The sequence below is a fragment of the Anomaloglossus baeobatrachus genome, chromosome 6 (genome assembly GCF_048569485.1).
Source record: "Anomaloglossus baeobatrachus isolate aAnoBae1 chromosome 6, aAnoBae1.hap1, whole genome shotgun sequence".
NCBI classification, from domain to species: domain Eukaryota; kingdom Metazoa; phylum Chordata; class Amphibia; order Anura; family Aromobatidae; genus Anomaloglossus; species Anomaloglossus baeobatrachus.
Window position 1 is genome coordinate 386013259 of NC_134358.1, and position 13524 is coordinate 386026782.

Consider the following 13524-nt stretch of genomic DNA (forward strand, 5'->3'; position numbering starts at 1 on the left):
GCTTTTAAATATCAAGAATCCAAGATGGTTCTCCAAGTTGTGTCATATCTGTACTGTCATGGGTGTAGAAGCAAGAGTCCTAATCCTGTGACTTACCCACTTCTTGATTTTAAAAATGTAACTGCAAGGTCACAACCTGTGTGTTCTATGGGCCATACCTGAATGCTGTGCAAATATACTATGGGGAAAATGAGGCCACTGTCCTTCTGTCTGCCTGAAATGTTTATCAATATCAAGACTTCAAGATGGGTCTCCAAGCTGTGTCTTGTCGGTACTGGCAGGGGTGTGGGTGCAAATGGCCTAATCATCTCACTCATTCACTTCTTGGTTTAAAAAATGGAAATGCAAGGTCACTGTCACGTTCATCTCCCTGTTTTTAGAGACCAGTGACAGTCTTTGGCCGGAAGCCTCTCATCTGGCTCTCTACATTTAAATAGGTTTTGTTTCTTTCAATACTGAAAGAGTTAAATGGCAGTTTTTCTGATGCAGCTTTTCCAAGCAGTTCCTAGGTGAGAGTTTCAGCTGCACTCATTTTGTAGTCAAGCCCTTCAAGTTTAAATAGTGGGTTTTCCCAGCAATCCCTGTTGAAGATAATAAGTCATTTGGTCTCTAGCTGCCTCGGAGGAAGGTTGTGCTGTGGAAGTTTTCGGCTCTCAGGCTTTATCTTTTTGTTTTCCCCTGTTTGTCTTACCTTTCCTTGTGGCTGGTTAGTGCAGTGGTGGGGTCTAGTGTCTTTCACCTTGTCTCCACTAGTCAGGGCACCTATATCGTCTTCTCAGTGTCTCAGGTTCATGTTCGGTGACAGTTGCGGAGATTGTATAGGGACTGGCTAGGAGATTAAGCCACTTCCTGTACTCAGGTGCATGGGCAAATCTAGATCTGGCAATCTAGACCTGTAATGCAGGCTGAGAAGCCAGAAGCAGGTTATTCAGCTATATAGAGATATAGATAGATATCTACTGTATCTCTATGTAGTTGAAGGAAAATGTCAGATTCTTTGTTCCAATAAAACTACTATAAATAAATTAGAAAAAAGAACACAAATATATAAAATTCTTCTTTATTTTTTCCCACACTTGAAATCAAGCCAGCATGTTTTAAACATGTTACAGAAGCCTAGGAGTTGAGCCACAGACTCTGATGATGGAAGGATCTTGTATAGATGAAGCTGCCTTGCAGCCTCTGACTCCACAGCAGATTACACTGGACATAGAGATCCATTGTACAGAGCAGCATCTCTATGTCCTGTATTCTAGAGGCAGAGTAAAAGATTTTTTTTTTCTTCAAATAAAGTTCCTAAAAAATAATAAAAAATTAGACAATATAATTTTGAATGTGCTTCTTTAGAAAAGAAGCATAACAAATCAGAAAACAACATGGACATATTTGGTGTCTTTGTAATCGGAACGCCCTGCATAACACAGCAATCAGATTATTTATGTGGATTGGTAAATAGCGTAAAAACATGGTGTGATTGATTATTTTTCTATATTAAACCCATAAAAAAAATAATAAAATTGTAACACTGAAGCCGTGTTGACATGTAGCATTACAGCTGCATTTTTTCTGCAGGCGTCCACACCACACAACGCAATAACAATCTTCTCTGATGATTGCATGTTCAATGTGTTTATGTGTTTTCCCAGACATTTGATATTGGTGCAGAATGTGAATATGGGTTTTTAATGCATTTTAATACTACAGAAAAGCTTTGATTCTGCTTTTAAAAATGCAACGGCACATTTTCACTTGAGTTTTTTTTCAGGCTCCACAAAGAAGCCAATAGAAAAAAACCACCACAAAACTGCAGAGTTCAACAGCGTCTTTAGACGCACCGAGGGCGGAGATTTCAAGATTTTGTGTGATTTGCTTGGATATTTAAGGGTGCTTTACACGCTGCGACATCGCTAGTGATAGCTAGCGATGTTGTGCGCGATAGCACCCGCCATCGTCGTTCGAGCGACATTTGGTGAACGCTGCCGTAGCGAACATTATCGCTACGACAGTGTTACATGCACATACCTTTCAGCAACGTCGCTGTGACCGCCGAACAATCCCTCCTTCAAGGGGGAGGTGCGTTAGGCGTCATAGCGACGTCGCTATGCGGCCGCCCAATAGCAGAGGAGGGGCGGAGATGAGCGGCTGGAACATGCCGCCCACCTCCTTCCCTCCTCATTGCCGGTGGACGCAGGTAAGGAGATGTTCGTTGTTCCTGCGGCGTCACACATAGCGATGTGTGACACCGCAGCAACGATGAACAACCAGCAACATGCACCACCAACGATATTATGAAGAGGAGCGACATGTCAACGATCAACGATTTTTGACATTTTTGTGATCGTTGATCGTTACTCCTTGGTGTCACACGTTGCGATGTCGCTAATGGCGCCGGATATGCATCACTAACGACGTGACCCCGACAATATTTCGTTAGCAATGTCGCAGCAAGTAAAGCACCCTTTAGTCCGTGCTCATTATTACTGTAAATGCTATGAGGAAATAGGGGAGGCACAAAGGTGAATGGGGGGGGAGTTGGTCATATAGGGTCCAGCCATCGATTTAATAGGGGACGCAAAACCAGCTGTGTGGACCAGTCGTCAGCCAGAATTTATACAAGTGCAGAGTGTAAAAAAGTATGTAGTGAACCTGAAGCCATCAGGGAGCTACAAGGTACTGCATCCCCAGCTTGATACAGGGCATATTCCCTAGGGACCCAGAAGACCAGTGCCGATCACACACAAAAATTCCAGATAACCCCTGTTTTTCCCCAACATTCCCCCATAGACTGGTACCAGGCTAGGGTCGGACCAATGGATGGCCCCCTAGAGGTGGAGCTATTCCAGTCCACTAGACAACCAAGTGGGAGGGGCAGACAGTGGACAGTCAGACAGTGGAGAGTGAGGCGTGTAAGTGAGCAAACAGACTGACAGGAGTGAACATTGACCTGAGGGCCAAGGCGGTTAGTTGCCGGTGGAGTACGGAGGAGTACTCCTGGAACTACACACTAACAGGGTACAGAATCCTAGGTCAGGCAAAAGCTCCAGGCAGACCTGATAAAATCTGCACAGTGGGGGGACAATCAAGCACCTCACTGACCTTAAAGTTCGGGACTCAGTAGCAAAGGGAAAACCGGGGGTAGGACCAGAGACTCCAACCCCAAAGGGTTCACGCTACCGTCATACGGACTGCAGTAGAAGACCACCAGATGGGGACCCCCACCTGCTCTATGCGACGGGGTCCCACCAACCAAAGACAGGTGCAGGGAAAAGAAGCCACCAGGTCACTAAACTGGCGCTGGGACTACAGGGACCTACGGTTAAGACCAGCCAGCCTCGGGTGACCAGTTACCAGCTTGCAGTGAGTAAAAAGAACCAGTTACACTGAAACTCCAGTTGTGGCCTACCTCCTTTAAACGCCCATTACATCACCTATCCTGTGGGGCCTGGCCCTGCTTGCGGAGGGTCTAACATCCAGGCTGCCATTAACATCAGCCCCAGTAGTGAACATTGTGCAGCGGCGGCTCCATCTTCACAGCCACAACACCACAAGTGGCGTCACGTCTAAACTTTATTCAACAATCCCCTGTAAATATTCCTCTTTTCGAAAAGCACCCAGGACACGGAACCGGGCAACGGCCACCAAAGTGACATTCCCCAGTTATACACTGCCCAGGACAGAGTACCCCATATCCCTGGGCGACACAAGTACATGAAGAAGAAAGGAATCAGAAGATACAGGGAACAAGAATTGAAAGAAATTTTGTGAAGGGCAGAATGGGACTAGTTAGATGAGGGAGGCGAGGTGAAATGTGTGAACACAGCCTTAGGCCCATTTCACACGTCAGTGAAAAACACTGACGTTTTTCACTGGCGTGTGAAACACGCACATGTCCCTCCGTGTGCCGTGAATCACGGCACACGTGGGTTGTCTAAGTGCAATCCGGGCTCCGTTCTCCGTGGCCCGTGATTGCACTTAGAGATTAACTCACCTGTACGCGCTCCCACTCTCCATGGTGCTGAACGCTCCCGCGGTGCAGCATCCGGCCGGCGCTGACCCCCGCAGCAGCTGCTTCCGGGTCGGCTGTGTCGTGCATCATGAATATGCGCGACAGTAATGAGCCGGCTCAGAAGCAGCAGGGAGAACAAGCTGCAGAGGACATCGCTGGAGCCGGGTGAGTTAAAATGCTTTTTATTTTAGAAGCACGCTTTTTTCTGGCACATGTTTCACGGACCACACCACTGCGTGGTCCGTGGGACATCAGTGATGCCAGAAAAAAATGGACATGTCTCCGTGCGGCAATCACGGACACGCGGGTATGCCGCACGGAGACACGTGCAGTGAAAAATCACTGATGTGTGAGCAGACCCATTCATTATAATGGGTCTGCATATGTCAGTGATTCTGGTACGTTTAAAAAAAAGCACAAACGTACCAGAATCACAGACGTGTGAAAGGGGCCTTACAGACACAAAAAAGCAACATGTCATATAGTGAAACATATAAATATTCAGAGCAGCCAGAACTTTCTCATAAACAGTCCTGGGTATCTGCTGAATGCCCCTTACTATCAAATGGGTGTGGCTTGGGGTATGGCTAGGGGTGTGGTCAAAATATGCAGCAGCGCACTGTAGAATTTGTCCCTCTTTCTGTTCTTCAAAAGTTGGGAGGTATGATCAAAAGCACGTTACAACCGTATGTTAAAATATGCACAAGAAAATACTATAAAAAAACGCAAGAGTCAAATTTAGTTCATAGGTGCAGAAATGCTGAAGAAAATCCACATCAATAACTAACCAAATACTCATGATGAGAACATAGGCTACTTGTTCGTTCAGATGCTAATGATTTTTCTTATATGTAAAAACACGGACCTTTGTTCATCATTCTTTTGGAGTTTAATCAGTATTTGGTCAGTTTTTACCATCAATGATGGAAAAAGAAACGGCAAAGCTTCTATATATTGCAATGTTAATCATGGACAGCACACGCACTGCACAAGGACGCTATCGGTGTGCTGTCTGTGGATTTCACAACCCATAAGTTTATATGGCTAATTTGATCCATGAATCGGATCAAAACACGACGCTGCTATTTTTGTATATCACTTAGCCATGAAAAAAAAGAAATGGACATGTGAGCAGCCCCATAGACTGTAATGGTTTTATCCTTTAAAAAGGGCTTCTGAAAGAGGCCTAAAGCTGAGGGAAATAATCTGATTTGTTAGAAGTCTTGTGATTTCATCTACTGTCATCTCTTATGTTTTCCTTATAACCAATAGATCCTCTTTAAGTTATTTCTATTCATTATAGGTGCTGAGTTTTGAAGAAGATTGTCCTAGAGCAGTAAAGCAGGACAGCATATCTGGTCAGTACAATGTCTTATACCATTAAGGATCTTGTTGAACCTTCTATAACCAAGTTTGTGATGTGGTAACAGTCGCAGAAAGAGCAAATTATTACAATATATTAATTAATAGGAAATACCTACCTTCTACAGGTGGAATATTAAAAACCCCTACAGAACAAAGTCCGAGCAATATACAGTATTTTTTGGACTATAAGACACACTTTCCCTCAAATTTGGGAGGAAAATCGGAGTGCGTCTTATGGTCCGAATGTAGCTTAACTGGCTCACTGTGGGAGGACAGTAGTAGTCAAGCGGGGTCAATAGAGGGAGGAACAGGGTTAGGCTAGTTTCACACTTGCGTTCAGCGCATTCCGTCACTATGGAGAATAGCGCAGTCCGTTAATGCACTGCGTTATTCTCCATAGACTTGTATGGACGACGCACTGTAATGCAAGTGTCTGCGTTGCATCCGCTGGACGACGCAGCGTCGTTTTTTTGACGCTACGTCGGGCAGATGGAACGCAGCATGTAACGTTTTTCTGCGCTTGGTGGAGTGTCAAAAAAACGCAACCTGCAGGAATCCGTTAGGCGTCCGATGTTTTTATAATGGACGCCTGTGGTGGCGGATTCCGTTAGAATGGGTCATTTGATGGATTCCGTTAACGCAGCTGTCTTTACACAACTGCGCATGCTCAGATGTGTAAAGTCAAGGAAAAAAAACTACAACGGATTGCGTTATTTTGTACGATCTGTAGCATGCGTTGTGCCACTATATGCAACGCATCCGTTGCATGCGTCACACAACGCAATGCTACGGATCCCGTCCAACGCAAGTGAGAAACTAGCATTACTGCTGCAGGAAACCAGCAGCGAGTGGGGCGATGCTACTGTCCCTGGGCTGGGAGGAGGGGGTTTCACAGAAGTGCGAAGCAAGAGAGGCAGGAGTGGAGTATGTAACTTTTATTGTTTTACCTTTTCCAGTTTTCTTGCTATAAGCTGAGGTAAATTCATTGTTGTGCACCAGCCAGTCAAGCAGATGTTAAACCAATCAAAAAGAAAATTCACTGCTCCCCACATCCATAATCCTACCCACATCTTGGCACCAGCATCAGTGATAGTAAATCCAAAATAAATATTCTCTGCTCCCTACACCCATAATCCCGCCCACCTTTCAGCACCGAGGTCAGCAATAGTCACTGACGTCAGAGCCGAGAGGTTGGTGGGAATATGGGTGTGGGAGCAGTGAAAATTAATTTTAGATTAACATCTGCTTCACAACACTGAATTTACCAGAGCTTATGTGCCACTTCTGAGGCTTCCGTCGCCACTGGGTGCTGCACCTCACTTAAGGTGCGGAACTCACCCTGGGTCCAGAGGAGGTCGGTACCGGTTCCACAAAACAAAACCTCATACACACAGTCAGGTTGCCCTCCCCATTGGGGACTGGGCTAGGGTCAGGTCTTAAGGTAGTCACCAAACATGGGGGGCTGCCACCCACTAGTGACAGGGAAACAGGGGAGGAACGGCCACCCGGGGGAGTTAGGATCTGACACAACAGAAAAGGAGAGCTCTCCAGCAGGAGAGGAGAGGAGTGGACGGGTTTTTCGGTAGCTCCTGTGGGTAGAAGGATAAAAATACAGTTGCCGAGGAGAGAGCTTCATTGCTCCCTCGGGACCGGAGCAGTGCAGGGTGCAGAGCCCTAGGGTGGAACAGACTTCACGTTGTATCACCAGAGCCTGCAGGACAGGGGGAGTGTATGTCCCTCTGGCCACCACAAGATCCCGGAGTAGAGTGGCAGAGAGGGCCCGGGGCCATGATCAAGGTCAGTCCCCACCATGGACCCGCGTCACCTGCACCCGGGACGGGAACTTACACTACCAGAACCGGGGTCCCCAAGCAGCTTCAGGCCACAGGGATCCATCCTTAAAAGCGCAAGAAGGAAGGTCCGACGGACTATCATACCGGTTCTGACCTCCAAAGGATCCAGGATCGACTGGCGCCAATGACGGCAGAGACCGTTACTCTGAGGGCAGCACTTGAAAGGTGAGTAAAAAGACCTGGAACTGCAGCAGCTGACTTAGCCTCTTATTGCCGGTGCCGTTGCCCCACGCTTCGGCGCCAACGACTACAACAACCCTCATCATTCTCCCCGAGGCCCGCTCCACCTATGGGAAGCAGGAACATCCTTGCTGTGACACCATCAGCCCCGGAGGAAAGCCCCCCCATCATCCCATCCACCATCCATCTCCCCTTTTATTGTACACCTCGGGGCCACAAAGTCGGGCAGGGCCACCTGTGATATCCCAGACCTGACATCACCGGCCTGGCAACGAGTACATTTGACCCTTGCCCCGTGGGTGTTACACTTAAAGCAAGAAACTGGAGAAGGTGGAACAATAGAAGTTATATATATCCTAAAAGGGTTGCCCAATCCCTATTTCAGGATTCCATTAGTATTGTACTAAAAAATACCTGATAGATTCCCTTTAAAATAGGCAAATTCCAGTGCAGGGCTACCTGGCAATGTGGCCCTGCAGCTGTTGCAAAACTACAACTCCCATTATGCTTGGACAGGATGATGGAAGCTGTAAGTTTGTAACAGATGCAGATCCACAAAGGTTGTGCAAAACTGCTGTCTCCATACAAGAGTGTTGCCCAAGAGCATCAGCGACCAATCTCCCCCATAGCAGTGACAGAAGACCACCCCTATAACAGTGCATCAGCGACCAATCTCCCCCATAGCAGTGACAGGAGACCACCCCTATAACAGAGCATCAGCGACCAATCTCTCTCATAGTAGTGACAGCAGACCACCCAGGGCCGGCCTTAGGCTTAATGGCGCCCTGTGCCAAATTACCCTTTGCTGCCCCCAGACCATGTCACAGGCGACCTGCATCCAATCAGCAGCTGGTTTACTCTCTCATCCTTTAGATTAAACTGACATCTAGAGGAAGTCATAAAACAGCAGCAGCTCTCATTTCTTCTGGATTACAGTTTTGAAAGAGGGATAGTGAGGCAGTCGCTGATTGGCTGCAGATCACAAGACCCCGGTGCCCGGTTGTATTGCTTTTCTGCTGAGTTTGTTTTTTTTCATGTACTATGAAATGACAAAAAAAGCCTCGCCCTAAGCATACTGAAATTTAGTTATTTAAAAAAATGAAAAATCATTTGCAAAAACCATCCTGAAAGTCTATATGTATGCGCCGTTGTTACTGGCTTCATTTCTGGCGTCTATGCAATGACTGTATTCTGTGTCCTTTAAGTATATAGAGCGATTGGCTTCTTCCAATTTTAGCCGCCCCACAAATGAGAAGGTTACTTCTTTTAGCCGTTTCATGGCTTTTGAAGCCTTCAGCAGCTAAAATAATTAACCAAAGACAGCACATGTGCACAGCAAAATCATTTTGAAATTGCTGTGCATCATGTCCCTCTGCAATGGTGTATTTGCAGCGCTTTTTTAGGCAGGTACTCCCTATTGCTCACACGCTTTATCTGTTGCGCACAGAAACATGTCCGTTTTTTTCCGGCATCACTGATGTCCCACAGACCACACTATGGTGTAATCTGTGAAACATGTACCAGAAAAACACGGACATTGAAAATAAAGTGATTTTTATATTCAACTTCATCAGCGACGCTATATACGGCCTCTGCTGGCTGCTGCTTCCTGTCCGGCTAATTACTGTCATGCATATTAATTTATGCACGGCACAGCCGACACGGAAGTAGTTGCAGAGGGGAGACACAGCGGCGGCCAGATGCAGCAGAGCCGGAGAGTTCAGCACCACGGACAGCAGGAGCGGGGGCAGGTGAGTTTATCTCCATGTGCTATCATGTATCATGTATATCTATCATGTTTTTGTCGCCATTATGTGAGAACTGTAACTTTTTTCTTTTTGGAGTGAACAGGGCTATTTTTTGCGCAATAAGCTGAAGGATTTTTGGTACTATTATGGGGTACATAACATTTCTTGATTGCTGTTTATTCAGATTTTCCAAAAGCAAAATGAGGGAAAACCAGCAATTCGCTTATTCTTATACATTTTTTGCTCAGTTCACCATGCGATAAAAGTGATGACTGATTTATTCTTCGGGTCAGAACGATTACACTATACCAGATTTATATAATTTGTTTATACTTTGCGACTTTTGCACACTAAAAGCAATATTTTACCAAAATTAATTTCTTTTTGCAGCGTCATATTCTGAGAGCTGTACCTTTCTTAATTTATTTTTGTTCAAAAGAGCTTTTAGGGCTTATTCCTTCACATATGACTTTTGTTGGCTTTTTATTCAATTTTTGTGTTTTCAGTAAGACTAAAAAACATTTTTGGAGTGATCTTTCCCAAAGTTTTTTTGTTGTTTTTTTTTTTTACGGTGTTTGCGTAACAGCATTATAATTTCTTTATAATAACCTACAACTTAGGCTAGACATTACCTAAAAGAACAGCCCCTTTAAAAGGGCTGTCCACTAAATTTGACAACCCCTATTCATTCCATTTGTTGATGCATAACCACATACACACTTTGAAATAAAATGATGCCCCACTCCAGTCTATAAATGGGATGTCAACAACTCCTTCTCATTCCCCTTGTTTGCCCCAGAAAAATAAATAAAGCTATACTCCCCTCCGGTACAGCTCCGGTTCTAGCGATGTCTAAAGCTGCGTTCCATGAGGCCCCTTGATCAAACAGCGCCCAGTGTCTCTCTGTTCGCCTTCAGACATTTGAGCAGAATGTGAGCGCTACACTGAATTTCTGCCGAAATGTCCAAAGGTGGGCAGAAGGAAGCTGGCGCTGATTGCTTTTGGGGCTTGTTGTTATATCAATGTCACAGATGCCCCTGGAACGCAGTTTTACATCGCTGGAACCGAGGCTGCACCAGAGGGGCGTATAGCTTTCTTTATTTTTCTGTGGCAAACAAAGGGAGTGAGAAGGGGTTGTCCAAGTAGTGGACTTCACTTTTATGGACTGGAGGGGGGCATCATTTTATTGCAAAGGGTTATCCTCGTGTGGTTATCCTTCAAGGTGGTGCCATTTTACAATAATGGGTACATATTAATATACTGCTATGTAAGGACTCACACACACACGCACACACACGCGTACACACACACAACACCCCTTGCATGAAAATGATGCCCACTCCAGGAACACAATCACATATCCTTGATGGTAACAATATCATATATCATATTTTTGTTTTTTTAAGATGTACCGGATTATAAGACGCACCCCAAATTTATAGATAAAAAAAGGTAAAAAAATGGGGTCCATCTTATACATTGTTGTCTTACTGGAGGGGGAGCAGAGTCACAGGAGGCAAGCACTGCGGTGGGAACGGTGTGGCTGTGCTAGCAGCGGTGGGGGCTGTGCTGGCAGCAGTGGGGGCTGTGCTGGCAGTGGAAGCTGTGCTGGCTGTGTGGAGCAGGCCGGTGTGGCGGGTGTCCCAGATGCTCTGTCAGCGGTGCGGGCTTCAAAGAAATAGCATCTGGAGCAGATTGAGCTCTCAATTCAATGACAAGATCTTGAGCTGAGAGCTCCATCTGCACACTGGCCTCCCCAGACGCCATCATTTCAAACCACAGCATCTGGGACATCAGCCACACTGCCCTGCTCCACACAGCCACCGCTGCCCGCACAGACAGATATCCAGCAGGCCGGCCTCCAGCACAGAGAGGCAGCCGGCCGCCTGCACACAGAGGCAGGCAGCCGGCCGCCCGCACAGAGAGGTAGCCGGCCGCCCGCACACAGAGGCAAGCAGCCGGCTGGCCGCCGCACAGAGGCAGGCACCCGGCCATCCACCCGCACAAAGAGACAGCCGGCCGGCCGCCCGCACAGAGAGACAGCCGTCCAGCCGCCCGCACAGAGAGGCAGCCGGCCACCCGCACCGAGAGGCAGGCGGCCACCCACACACAGAGGCAGGCAGCCGACCGCCCGCACAGAGAGGCAGGCAGCTGGCCGGCTTCCGCACAGAGAGGCAGCTGGCCATCCGCCCACACAGAGAGACAGCCGGCCGGCCGCACAGAGAGACAGCCGGCCGGCCGCCCGCACAGAGAGGCAGCCGGCCACCCGCACCGAGAGGCAGCCGGCCACCCGCACACAGAGGCAGGCAGCCGGCCGCCCGCCTGCACAGAGAGGCAGGCAGCCGGCCACCTGCACAGACAGCTTCTGCGCCAATTCTACACCTCGTAGGACTGCCTGCAATAAACTGCACCTGCGCTGCGGTCACATACAGGGCATGATCTTCTCTCTGCTGTCGAGGTCTGGGGATGTGAGATGAGGTGAGCCCGCGGAGCTAGGCGGGAGAGCGACTGATGCGCACATTCACCGATTGGAGCAGGGGCAGTAGAGGAAACTCATCTTTCTATCTCCGCGCCAATCACACCGCTTGTATGCACGGCGCGGGCGCCTGGTTGCCAGGCTTCAAGAAAGGGATGGAGGGGCGCCGCTTGAGACTGTACATTTAGCTTCACACATAAGGTCTCCCTGCGGCTCCTCCCATCAAAGCCTTCTGCCCGTGCACCTGCGGTTACAATAAAAACGCAGTGCTGGGACTGAAGAAGGCAGGAAATTTATTTCTTACCTCTCTGCGGTGCCCCCCCTGAAGCATGGCCGTCGGCACCCTGTACGACTGCACAAGTCGCACATGCCTAAAGCCGGCCATGAGACCACCCCTTTAACAGTGCATCAGCGACCAATATACCCCATAGCAGTGACAGCAGATCACCCCTATAACAGTGCATGAGCGGACCACCCCTATAACAGTGCATTAGCAGACCTCCCCTATAACAGTGCATCAGTTACCAATCTCCCCTATAACAGTGTCAGCAGACTACCCTCATAACAGTGTCAGCAGCAGATTACCCCATAACAGTGTCAGCAGCAGCAGATCTCCCCATAACAGTGTCAGCATTATTAAATATTTTACCACATTTTTTGCTTCAAATGTTTTATTTCTATTTTTCTCCTATAAAACCTATGTACATCTTATAGTCCATTGCACCTTATAGTCAGAAAAATATGGTAGACTCAAATGTTAGAGTTAAGTTGATAAGAACAAACAGAGATATAAACAATAATATGATCAAAAAATACATGACAAAATAAAAATAAAAAAATGACCAGAAGTCAATAGGAGAATAGCAATGGGCAAACCAACAATGAAATCAATTGACAAAGTGTTCAAATCAAAGAACATTTCACTGGTGACGAAGACACGGCTCATAAATATTTTGGTCTTTTCAGTGATAAAATATTGAGGCGAAACCTGGAAGATAAAGACGCAAGACAGAAGAAAAATCAACACTTTCAAACATGGTGCTGGAGAAGGAGGTTATCAATACCATGGATGGAAAGAAGAATAATTAATTCAATTTTGGAACAATCACGCCAGACATGTCACTTGAAGCAAGGATTACCAAGCTACGACTTGCCTACTTTGGACACATTATAGGAAGAGAGCAATCACTGGAGAAGATTAGAAGGAACAAGGAGAAGAGGAAGACCATCAACCTGATAGCTTGATACAATCAAGAAAATGGCAGAGAAAACCCGGCTGGAACTATCTAGGCTTGCACAAAATCGATATTGTTACAGGTTGCCATAGCTTGAGATCAAGCTGAAGGCAGTTAAATAATAATAATAATAATATATCACTAATTCATCAACTGCCCAATGGAAAAGACAAAGAGAAAAACAAAATTACCCATAAAAACATACAATCATTAAGAGAGGCAGGCATATAATGCAATAATCATACAAGACAAAAGCCGTAATATAATTGATGTCAATAAAATATATATGCATGAATATAAATCAGCATACAAATGGATCAATATACAGTGACAAACAAAAGTGTAACAAAGTTTTGAAATTTTGACTTTCAGGCTCCATATCTCACCATCCACTACAGCTTTGAGCATGAGACTACCCTTATCTTATAGACAATCATCTTTGCTATCTCATATATAAACTTGATTTGCAACTGTTTAGCATATCATTAGTTATGCAGATTCTTGTCATGTCACTGCATTGTTACTGTTTTGCTCCTGGTGTTTAAAAAATGTTTTTCTTCTTGTATACTACAAATTACAACCTGTTCTCACATTCCCTAGTAGATCAGTGCATTATTAGGTTGACTCCCAAGTGAAAGGTCACTGGCTTAAATCAAGGAGC

General features: G+C 46.3%; 1 protein-coding gene across 12 annotated transcripts in view; it reads left to right on the forward strand.

Annotated features, from left to right (window-relative positions):
• ITPRID1 (ITPR interacting domain containing 1) overlaps positions 1 to 13524 on the forward strand; it is a 347534-nt gene that overhangs the window by 174184 nt on the left and 159826 nt on the right. For all 12 annotated transcript variants that reach the window (XM_075315082.1, XM_075315081.1, XM_075315078.1 and 9 more), the window contains one exon: positions 5310 to 5364. In XM_075315082.1, the coding sequence (XP_075171197.1) occupies positions 5310 to 5364 (55 nt within the window). The remainder of the gene's footprint in view (positions 1 to 5309; positions 5365 to 13524) is intronic.